We start from the raw sequence: 12,563 nt of genomic DNA on the forward strand, positions 1-12,563 counted from the left end.
TTTCATTAGCTTTTGAGCTGATTTAATGGTTGAAGTTATTGAATCCGTGTCTAAATATTACATCGATATAGAAAAAGACTACAGCCGCATATATGTATCACACTGTTTAGCGTGCACGTCCCTCACCCATACAAACACGTCTGGCGTGAAAGAGATCGTATACCACTAAACTAGCAAGTTCCGGCTTAGGGATATAGAATAATAATCGAACAAAACTGTATGCTATAGTTATCCGCTTCTTTAGGAAAAACATGTGGTACACATTGTGTAGTACCCAAGCCTGTCATCACGCTAATTACATCCTGTTGTACCTTTATCCAAAAATATTAATGGCATCCGACACTGTACATTGTTAACAATATATTCACATTTACTTCTTCTTCTCTCTCTTTATTTTGTTCTTCACGAAATTCTAAAGTGCTTTTGTTCTTTTCATCAATTAAGTTATCTGTCTAATTATTTTTTCCCCTCGGCCATACACTTACTGCAACTGTAATGAACAAATTATTCATGCAACATCACGTGTTTAACCGGTTACATTATGTGATAGATGGTAGAGCAGCCAAGGAAGGTCAGTTTTAGCAAGTTTTTACAGAGAAATATATTGCACACGATAAGCGTGTTCTTGCTTTTTTTCCCTCACAGGTTTTCTGCAAATAAAACTGCATACGTAAATATAACATTAATCTGTTGTCGTGCTTAATATATACATTGAAATATACCCAGAAACAACAATAATCATTATAAATTACTCTATCTTCATCTTTGTGTGTGTGTGTGTGTGTGTGTGTGTGTGTGTGTGTGTGTGTGTGTGTGTGTGTGTGTGTGTGTGTGTGTGTGTGTGTGTGTGTGTGTGTGTGTGTGTGTGTGTGTGTGTGTGTGTGTGAAAATGAACGTTGAAGAATGACAAGTTTGATTAATATGAAATTTACATAGAGCAGGAATGGTTAACCAACGGTGAACGTATCCAAAGGTATACTCGAATGTGTTGGAAAGTAAAAGAAAGAACATTTTATTTCATGGTATGAAATAACTTATCAGAAGACTGCCTCTTTCCCCATTTCTAAGGGATGTGCATTTCGACATCAAAAAAATAAGATGCAGGCTAAATCATATAACAAATATATATATTAAATATATTATTCAGCAGACATGAACGGAAATCCATTTTGATCATTATTTTGTACTTCAGTTGCTCATGTTTCTTTTCTTGTCAAAGTTGTGCATTTAACTACTTTGACAACAAACAGTGCTCATAATAATCGACACATTTCTTCGTATTTAAATATGCTTACTGAATAAATATTAACATAGAATGAGTGCCAATTAAAACATTCAAACCACAGTAGAATAACAGCCACGATGATTTCTGTGACTCAATGGGCTTCAAGAACTCATTGCGGATGTCCAAACGCAATCCATCGAGCTTTATTCCAACACTCTGGCCGATCTACTTATTTTGTTATTTAATATTTATTTATTTAAGATATAAATAAATAAATAATTTTTTTGGAAACCCGGGATTCGAAATAAAAAACAAAACGAAACAAAGCTTCTTATGAAACTGGCTAACTCACCTAAAATTGAATGAGCCCTTATAAAATTCTTTACTACATCATAACGAGATTTGAACCAGATCTTTTACCAACCAAAGGTCACATATTCCATCGTTCTTAACCGCACTATCAAGGTGCTAAATTGATAAGACCGATGTTTTTCACGTTGATATTTGCCTGAACGATGACTTGCAATGGCTAAATAGTTTTCTGGAACAGCTGATAAAGTAAAGCAAGTTTAATCTCGCATCTGCATTGTGCTGTACATCGAAATACACTTACTTCAAAATGCACGTCAAGGCATTAAAAAGTGTGGTGAATAAGTCAATTTTTATAATCAATTTTATAAGATTACGCCAACAAATTCACGATAATTTGCAACATCATGTGAAGAAATCGACAGCCAACAAGCTGGTCTGTTGCTTCATAGGGGAATGAGTGGCTGTCAAGAATGCCGCGGTCATTTTTCCTACTTAAAGAGATAATTGATTTCTTTAAACATCCATCTCTTGAATTGCCGCAAGTCATATGTGCCAATTTTTTGCACACGCACGCACGTACTAATGTTTAAACTTGGAATTGCAAAGAACAAAGAAAACAATATATAATGTAAATAATGAAGTTGAAGCAACTTCGTTAAAAAAAGGCAAAAACTTTGGAGAGCATGGTTAAAAATAATAAAACGATGTTTTGCTATTTTGGCGGAGTATCTTTCTGAAAATTAGAGGTTTTTAAAGAGCTGTAAAAATAAGATCTCAATAAAATTTGCAAACAATTTTCTCTGCACCAAAATTCAGCATTTAAACTGTTCATTTATTAAAAATGAAAATCTTATCTGCAATGATTATGAACTTCAAATATAATTCAGAAATAAATCTTAAGATGAATTCTGGTTATATTTTCGGCACTGAAGACCCTTATGAGCTTTTCGACTGAAGGTCAATTGGCTGGTCTCATATGGATGAGGAAAAGACTTTCGTTCCGGAAAACAGGCATAGAAGACTATGTAAATAGGATTAACTCTCCTACCATATCATTAATTCGATATTTATTCAAAGCCAAGTTATTGCGCCGTGACAAGCCATTGAGCTTAACATGTTAGGGAAAAATCGGATGGGTTGATTTGAAAACTGTATAACTAGCCTTTTACATGCTGCCTACTTACGTGAAAGTTATTTTCCTGTTTACAGTGCATATTTGCACTGTAATTATAAACCGTAATTATAAACCTGATTTGAAATTTGTAAATTCTTTCATTGTCCCTTTTATAATAATAGTACCAGTATAATTTATTTCTTTACGTTTGTTTATTAAACCTCATTTACTTCTTGTGTTTTGTGTTCATCTTAGTCATAGATTTTTTTTTTGTTATCAGTAACCTATCTGTAAACATTATTCTTTAAACAGAACAAAATCAGTTTATTTAACTCAGCAATGCCAGTATTCCATAATATTACATATTTATCACAGAAAAAAAAAATTTATTCTAAGAGGGTTAAGCAAAAATACAGAACTAAGAGATAATATAAAACTACACATGCTTTTATGTGAATCTTCCACCACGAAATGTAGTAAACCTATCGTAGTAACATTGATGAGCAAAGGGTCAAATACTCGGGAAACCCAACTCTAGTGACCAAACATGGAACTTTTTTCCAAGCCACTTGAAGTGTACAATAAGCATGATGGTGGTTTCACACCGGTTAATGAAATTCACCTACCACCTAAAGATATTCAGAAACATCCATGGCCGTGGTGGGATTCGAGCCTACAGCCTATTGTTTGGAGATGCCGTCCACTTGGCCAATCATGCCTACAAATTGGCGCAGCTATTTTACATATAAATGTTCTTTGGATTCACAGTCATGAACTGCACTAATGCTGAACGCACAGTATGTAACAACAAGTGATACCGAGAACATTAAAGCAATTTTTATGAATGGGGAAAGAGGCACATAATTTTATTCCTCGAATGAAATCCCTCAATTGCTAGGTAGAACATTATGGAAGGGGGGAACATCGTGTTTCTCGTAAACAATTTCTGTTGAATCGGTATTCGCTGTAATGCCATCTTATCCAAATTTGTGCTTTATATGGTCACAACATAGGAGGCGCGATACCTTTTGTTGTGGTGCTCTGAAAAAAATTCTGGCTCTTTCACTAGTTTGAATTACTATTTTTCAATGTATATACAGTTCGATATGTCTGTAAGATACAGGTACAGAAAGATTCGAAGCTATCAGTAACCGATTAAAGAGAGGGAATAATTGGCTCAGTAATTATACGGGTTACGCTCAGTATTAAGTACCTCGTAGTGGGAAGAGGAACAGTGTCTTTAAATTGAAAAGGCTTTCAATCCCGTCTAGGACGCGGACTATTGGACTATAGCCAATCTCATAAGCAGTAACAGATTTTTCCTCCCGAAAAAGTTATTTCTTTCCCCTTTCTCAAACAGCAAACAAGCTGAGAATACACTCAAATAACAGACATAATACACTCACCTTCTCCACGTAGACTTAGTTATTTTTGGTGTAATTTCAACCTATATCAAGCTCCGATGTTAAAAATTAATATTGTATGTTTAAATATAGAATTACTTACATTATGGTCTTTCTCCTCTCAGTGCATCAATACGCTTCGGACACTTTCAAGTAGTTCTTCAAGGGGGGGGGGGGGTATACATTGGTGAACGATTTGTGAGATAAATATTCTCGTTGGATTGATACTCTCCTGTACGAATGTCATTGTTTTCGTCAAGATCGCTAATTATTTTCTATATTTGTGGTATTTCTGAGCTTGCCGTTCGAATTACTCAATGCATTATGAAATTCATGAGCCATCATAATGGATTTCATAAAGCATCTCTCTCTCTCTCTCTCTCTCTCTCTCTCTCTCTCTCTCTCTCTCTCTCACACACACACACACACACACACACACACGCGCGCGCTCTACGAAACGGTCTTACCTAATAGTTTGTACTGCTTTACCGTGACTGAATTTAATATGTAAAAATATTTTTAATTATCAGAGGTGGAATAATAGTTATAATAGTTAGTCTTTCATTTCGCCTAATTATGTATATAAATGAGGTGTAAGTGCGCCATCGAGAGTTGAATATTTTTGTTATAAAAATACTCAGTTCTAGTCAAGTATTTTCAATATTTTTTTTTCAATATTTTTCATAAATCCGATTTCTTATTCTTCAAATATTAAATTTCAAAATAGGGAATGGATGGTGTATTTTCCATTCCACGAAAAAGAATATTAGCTAATTCATATAAATCAATAAGATTATAACGTTTAGGAAACTGCAAAACGGGAAAAGAAAATACAATTTCCTGTTACTGAGTAGAAGAAGAAGAAGAAAACATCGATATTTTTACTTTTGTATTCGATTCATCTCCTCCTCAGTCGATCAATGCTGTGTACTCAAATTAACAGTCTGTGACATGTACATTCTTATTTTACACGACGAAAACAAATAAACGTGTCTTTTTAATGTTGCCCATATAAAACAGTCCTGCTATCATAAAAAAAGTAATAATAATGGTAATGTTTTCGAAATAATGTGATGTTTTAATTATTCCATCATTTCAAAGAAAATATTCAGGAAATGATGTTTACTTACAGTTTATCAAGTGACTGATATCGAAAACTTGTTTGTATTTATTATTTATTTTTACGAAAATTCAAGGGAAATTTGTGCAATATATTTTCATAAGTATTTTATAGGTGAAATTTATTGTAACCATGTTTTTAAACATAGCAATTTCCTCACGGTCACGTCCATAATTATGCTTTTTCTTCCTCCTGTTTAGAGTATCGTTTGGTAGTTCTAAAGGTTCTATGGTGGAGACCTTGGTGTATGATCATCAGGACGAGTTAACCGACTTCCCCAACCATATAAAGAATCTTGCCAAGTCGTAAGTAAACCTTTCTTGAGAAAACAACGATTTTATGTAGCGGGTAATTTTTGATGAAATATTTGCTATAACATGCTATTTTAATAAACGTTCTACATTCATCTAGTTTTCAAACATACTTCGATCATATATTATTTAAGAGATTTCTGACCCTTGTGTTGGTTCTCTTCTAACTAATAAATAACGTTTTCTGGGTTAAGCAGTGTCTGAACTTTCAACTGAGAAAGACCACTGTATACTTCTCTAAAATTGAAATATTTTAATATCGTAGCGATGTGTGTGTGTATCCAGTTTTCCTCCTCTGCGTCTTTCACGGCTGTCTGTCGTAATTTAACCTCTTCCCCTAACCGCTTCCATTCCGATTCGTAAGGTCAACAACCATACTTCCTTCTTCAAACCGTTAGAGTGTGTATGACAATAAATTTCCTTCGAACAGACGTAGTATTTATGCCGTAAAATTTAGTTTGCAATAAATTTTACGGCAGGAATAATTTATTACAATCTTAAAAACTCCTTCCCCTGTATAGAATAATGTAGATAGTTATAATAAATCATTCTTTCTCTCCAACACTCGATCAATTTTACTGTAAAATTACTCTTGGAGGAACTATCTATTAACCTTTACACCTCGTAAATATACCATGTATAGTATACTTAATAAACAGACATCTATCAACCCAAGCATAGTTAATTGAATTAAGTGGTGATGTGAATAATTAAATCCTTCTCTGTCTTTTCTTTAAAAATCCATCTGAAGGGTGCCTTTTGCCGAAATCATTATTCCCGTTTATGCTGTGGAAAACCGATTGAGAAGAATATAAATTATAATTTTTGATTTTTCTAATAATTAGAAGAAACGATTAATTTATCTTCTAGAAGTTTTTAATTATTTTTAAAAGCTCATTATTTTTAACCATTTCCTTAATCTGTTTTAAAAAGGATCACAAATAACGCTTATTTGTAATCTTTATGATAACTAATTATCATCAGAAAGTATTTGCTGCATCTTTGATTACATTAATATAACAACTTTCGATCCATTATTATAAATTTGCTTCGGATAGACATGAGTAGGTTCCATGCCTGCGAAATATGTAAAATGATGAAATGTAATTGGTGTTTAAGTAATACCGCAAACTCTATTAAACAGGTATAGATATGATCCAATGCAATTATCAAAAGATGCTTTTCGCAAAAATTATTATTGTAGGTGATGCAATTCTTCACACAACCGAATTCAGAGCCACTTTAGATGCATTTCGGGAATATATAACTGCCTACTAATTTTTAGGTTAATAGATGCACTTCATAGCCTGGTATGACCCTACTCATTAGAATCCTGAAGTGGCTTGTAAAAAAAAAAAAAAGAAGTTCCGTGTTTGGTTTCTGTCTGAGGTTTCCAGTAATCTAAACCTTAACTCATCCAACTACTTTATCACACGTTTCAACCTTTCGTTGGTGGTATGCATATAAAACAAGAAAAAAAAAGTTCGCCTGTCAGTATTTTTCAGCTTCAGCTGGACGGAGTTTATTAAAATTTGGTGAAATATATTTTGGCAATACGATTTGAAATTATAATTAACGAAATAAGTCCTCTCTAGCTGAAATTTATTATATATTTCGAATTTAGGATATAGAATTTCGGTTCCAATTAGACTGTTTTTTTATTGGCAAAATGATTCGAAATAATATTCATAATTCAACTTTAGCGCAATGAAATTTGAAATATAGTATTAGGATCACAATTAAAATTTGTTCATTCGTTTCATTTGGAACACTTTAATAGAAGAATTAAGCAAAACAATATGTTTATAGCATATGCTAAAACAGGTTAGGTTCGATTGTTTGTGATGTATCACTATACCAGGATGCTACTATTGCGAAGCGCACCTTCTTTTTTTTATGATTATAATGATTCCGTTATGTTTTACTTTATGGACTGTGAATAGTGTTTTATTTAAATTGCACAAAAAACGAAGCATTAATATATAAAACTAATTTAGTAAATACTAAATCAAAACCCGTAGTACTCATCGATGACCTGCCCATATTGACTTTCATAACCATAATTTTAGGATAAGTAGTTAGTCTTGTTGCCTAAATTTTGTGTGTGTGTGTGTGTGTGTGTGTGTGTGTGTGTGTGTGTGTGTGTGTGTGTGTGTGTGTGTGTGTGTGTGTGTGTGTGTGTGTGTGTATGTGTGTGTGTGTGTGTGTGTGTGTGTGCGCGCGTGTGTGTGCGTGCGTGCGTGTGTGCGTGTGTGTGTGTGTGTGTGTGTGTGTGTGTGTGTGTGTGTGTGTGTGTGTGTGTGTGTGTGTGTGTGTGTGTGTGTGTGTGTGTGTGTGTGTGTGTGTGTGTGTGTGTGTTAAATTGCATGTGTTCTCTGGCTGGTTTGCCTGCTGTTATGGGATGAAAAACCAGATTTTCCAAGGAAAATCCTGCCACCATCGTATGAGTTCGGCTAAACTCACCTTCAGTTGAAAAGCCCTGATAAGGGTTCTTCGCGTCCTTGAAAGGATTCGAACCCAAGGCTTTCCAAGTAAAGTAAAAAAACTTAATCGAAACCTCTAAAAAGCTCTCAACGCTCTTATTTTATGAGTATAGATGATACAATGGACGAATAAAACGATAATAAATGTTTAAGCATTTTTGCTAAATCCACATAAAAACAGTATGTAAACAACAAAAGCACATTATCTCCTGTAATTCAGCTACTGAGGTAAAATATCGTTTTTGCAACTGGAAGCAGTTATATATTAATAGTTATATATATATAGATATATATATATATTTATTTATTATACTTATTTGTGACAAAGTGACAAGAAAAATCCAAAAATGAATAAATAAAACTCTGTTACAAATTACGGGTAGGCGTCTTTCGTTTTCTAAATATAACAGAGTGCTCTTCATGGACGAATTTTGATGAAATTTGATTTCTTTTCTAAACTTTGGCAGTTGTATTAAAATTTCCTCCTCTATTGTTGTACCATTCCCCAGATAGAGTAAACAGCACTTACTGAGCCCAACTCTTGGCAGCTAGTATACAATGTATACTAATCTTAATTAGTATACATTGTATATACTAGTGCATGTCGTACGTTCGATTTTTCTTAGTTGAGAGGTTACACAACCAAATTGCTTCCGGAGGGGGGGGGGAAGAAGAAGAAGCTTGCCTGTACCAAAAATCATCTCGATGGTTGTAATCTAGCCTATAGCGGATTTTCTTCTGCAGACTTAGTGTCATAGAAGTCACCAAAAACTACGTAAGAACTTACTCAGTCTCAGGAGCTATTTTAATTTCAAGTCTACAGGCTTGAATTGCCAAATTGTGTGAAATAATACAAAATTATAAATTTGTACTATTGAAAACCGTAAACAGTTAGCAATGCTTGAAGCATGCTACTGTCGCGATGTATCTTAATAGGGATAGCTGTGTGCGATATGTGATAGCATTGTTCAGTGAACCAAGGACTAAATTCTTTTTCCGAGTTTCACAATAATCACGGAAGCTTATAAATAAGACCAGTATAGCCTGTTTGGTCAGTAGGTCATGAGGAAGTGTTTGTGCTGTACTTATCAGTTGTCTTTTAGGCCGCCGATTTTTCTATTTGAGGAAAGAAAAGTGCGTTTTTCATCAGTAATAATAGTTTAAAAAAAGCCATAAAAAATACAAATTCGCATCTTTGTTTCTATTTCCGCAATAGATTTACGTTCATGTGATAATGAAATATTCGCTTGAGGACGTAAATTTTAGTAGGCGCGTTTGATTTAAGTGCTGAACGCAGTTTCTGAGTGCCAAACAGGAATCGTATGTTGAGTGGCCTTTACAATATGTTTCTTGATCGGTTAATGTGACCGACATCATCCAATGTTTAGTCTCTCCTTAAATGTAATTTTCTTCTATAACACGACGAAATTCAATCATTTGAATGTTATTTTTAAACTATCTAGATCACTTTGTATCACAAGGACTGCTACTATCACAGGCAACTAACTTCACAGCGAGTGCTGATAGTGGAAACGGTTTACATACAATCACGAGGCGTGGCGTAAACACAAGAATTTCTGAAGCATTCACGCGTTTTATTTTTATGGTTCGCTATCATTTTTGCAGGATTGCGAATCAAGTATATATATATATATATATATATATATATATATATCATACTCTCTCACTGCGCAATCTCTCTTTGATCCATGTGGAATTTCCAAAATGTAGTAGTCGTTGCCTAATTATGAATGAATTATCTGCATCAGTATAGAGTGTTATTGACAGAGAATATTTTATCTTGTCGTGCAACGGATTTTTTTTTTTTGTTCCTCTTCTTCTTCCTATGCGTGTGAAATAAAAATGCCCACGTCTTAGGTCAGTCTTTTTTCTTTCTGTTTGAAACTGTGCCTGTACTAGAGTTGTTCTTTTTATCGAATGTTTACTCCATATACGTGTATGACGTCCTTCCTGTCCAATAAATATCAAGGTTAGAAAATAAGGGGATAAACATCCTTTGTTGTTTTATAGCCAGTAAGCGAAACTAGATCGATAACTATACGATCTATAAGTTTTATGCCGAAAAGCTATCGGCGAAGGCAATTCGAAGTAAAGGTGGAGCAAGCTCCTTCACTATTCTTGATATTTTCTCATAATGTAAAACACAGTTCCTAGGAGATGTAATACTGTCATTACATTATGAGGAGAGGTCACTACACCAGACCAGTAGTGACCTCTCCTCATAATGTAATGACAGTATTACATCTCCTAGGAGCTGTGTTTTACATTATGAGAAAATATCAAGAATAGTGAGGGAACTTGCTCCACCTTTACTTCGAATTGCCTTCGCCGAGAGCTTTTCGGCATGAAACTTATAGATCGTAGTTATCGATCTTTAGTTTCGCTTACTGGCTATAAAACAACAAAGGATGTTTATCCCCTTATTTTCTATATTAAGGTGCCAGAAAACTAGCCATTTGGCTTTTTTTTTATCTTAACTAAAATATCAAGGTTGATGTGACCGACATCATCCAATGTTTAGTCTCTCCTTAAATGTAATTTTCTTCTATAACACGAGGAAATTCAATCATCGTTTCTGTCCATATTGGAAACATTTTTTTAAATCGGTCTTCAGGGTCAAATTGTATTAATGGTATTTAATATTTCAATCATCAAATGTCTGACCTTCTAAAAATGAAAATAAATTAGCCCGATAACAGCAACAAAAAAAATCGCATATTGAGTGGATGCTCCACTTCTGTGTTTTTGAGCACATCCCTGACATCCTTCACACAACGTTTTAAAACTTGAACGTAAAATCCCATGTTGAGTGTTTGTCTGCTGGATCATATTTGCAGTGCACAGTGATCTTAACGTAATCTTAATCATATTCAAACGCACTTGACAATGTACTCTTTCACTGCGGCCACTGGTATTTGGTTTCATGACCGTATTAGACACACATTATTATTAGTTTTTTCCGTCGTCAGATGCAGGTGCAACAAATCACAGGACTTCGACGAATGATTTTTTCGTCGACGTCCGATAATACTTTTTAACGGACTTTACTCACAAGCTTTGATAAAACGGGCTTATATATATATATATATATATATATATATATATATATATATATATATATATATATATATATATCCCACGCAGTTAATCGCCCATCGCACGTTTTCCACTGTTCAATCATTTCTCGATGACAGCCGTGCAGAACACCAATCGCTTACAATCGAAGTTTTTCTCTCTAATAAATCGCGCGAATCTCTCCAAGTATTATAACAGAATTTCTACATCCTTTGTCAGTAAATCATATTTCATTAGCTGTTTTCCAATTTTGAACTAAAATTTAATACAGATACATGGCGCTGTACGGTATTCTCCTTAATCTTTCGTTCTCGAGACTGTTTCGATAGAAGCTAGGGAAACTACACATAACGTAATATTGCAGGCGCATCCGCGATATTAAGATATGACACTTAACGACTGTTACGTAAATAAATAAAAGGGGAACAAAAAGATTAGTATGATATTACTTCATTGTGAGCAATATCATCACATTACTCAAGAAGTGAAAAATGTATTTTATTCTTCATGTAAAGTTGTAGTTTATTATTATTATTATTATTATTATCTGATTTTAACAAAACTAAAATTGCTCCGTAGGTTTTCCAACATCTTAAATATGTGTCATCTTAATCTGGTCTTCTGCCCCGGAACGTTGCATGCAGACTAATGGATGGGCACAAAGCTTCGCTTGCGAACGCGCGCAGAAATAAAACTCGTTAAAATATTTACGACTTAAATAATTAAAAACCAAATAAGGCATTATCATTTATTAATATATTGTTGTATTTCGCCTTTTTTTTTTTTTTTGAATAGTTTTATTTCCTCGCTAACCGACTCTCACTATGATGTGTGTGTGCGCGCTCTCAAAGCTAGTGAAAGAGATTATACCAGATCTATCTCCCACCCCCAACCTGTAAATACCACAAGGTCAAGGCTAGCTGCGCAAGCCAGGTCTGCTGTGTAAACGAAGGTTGCAAATATACCATAGCAACAATGACGTACTAGATAAAGAAATACATGCTGTACCTTGGCGAAGGTGGACACATTCTCAGAAAACAATTCATTCATTTCCACGAAACCAAGCGGTAGTTTTTCGCAATTCAGTAAATCAACTCATTATTGGTGGATCGTGCTTAGGGACTATAATGGTAAGGTTGATTTAGAAACTGTGTCTAGTGTATTTCTCTTTAATTTATTCAGCTAAAGCAACCATCTGTGCGACACTGTTCTTTCCTTTGGACTCGGGCATCGTAGATACCAGTTCTACTTGACTTGCAACAGAATCATTTATTTGGATTCTGTTAGTTATATTGCAACATATGAGCGTAATACGATCGTATAACTGATTCAGAAAAAGATTTCTTCATTTCTTTTACAGTTATTGTTTTACAAAGATGTGGTAAATAATCGCGTACTCATTAGCTATCTTCGAAATTACTGTTAACGAATATACACATAATAAGAATCCTATTATGAATCCTAGTATTCATGAATATAATCCTACTATTTAGCATATT

The 12,563-nt window shown here is 34.1% G+C and overlaps 1 protein-coding gene across 1 annotated transcript in view; it reads left to right on the forward strand.

Moving 5' to 3' along the window:
- The first annotated feature begins 5,384 nt into the window (after positions 1-5,384).
- Positions 5,385-12,563, forward strand: part of LOC150107367 (uncharacterized) — a 199,522-nt gene continuing 192,343 nt past the window's right edge. Inside the window, exon 1 of the mRNA XM_090391845.1 lies at positions 5,385-5,479. Within this exon, the coding sequence (XP_090247971.1) occupies positions 5,403-5,479 (77 nt within the window). The 5' untranslated portion in view covers positions 5,385-5,402. The remainder of the gene's footprint in view (positions 5,480-12,563) is intronic.

The sequence above is a fragment of the Typopeltis vanoorti genome, chromosome 4, assembly GCF_054136105.1.
Source record: "Typopeltis vanoorti isolate ZY-2024b chromosome 4, IOZ_Tvanoo_1.0, whole genome shotgun sequence".
Lineage (NCBI taxonomy): Eukaryota > Metazoa > Arthropoda > Arachnida > Uropygi > Thelyphonidae > Typopeltis > Typopeltis vanoorti.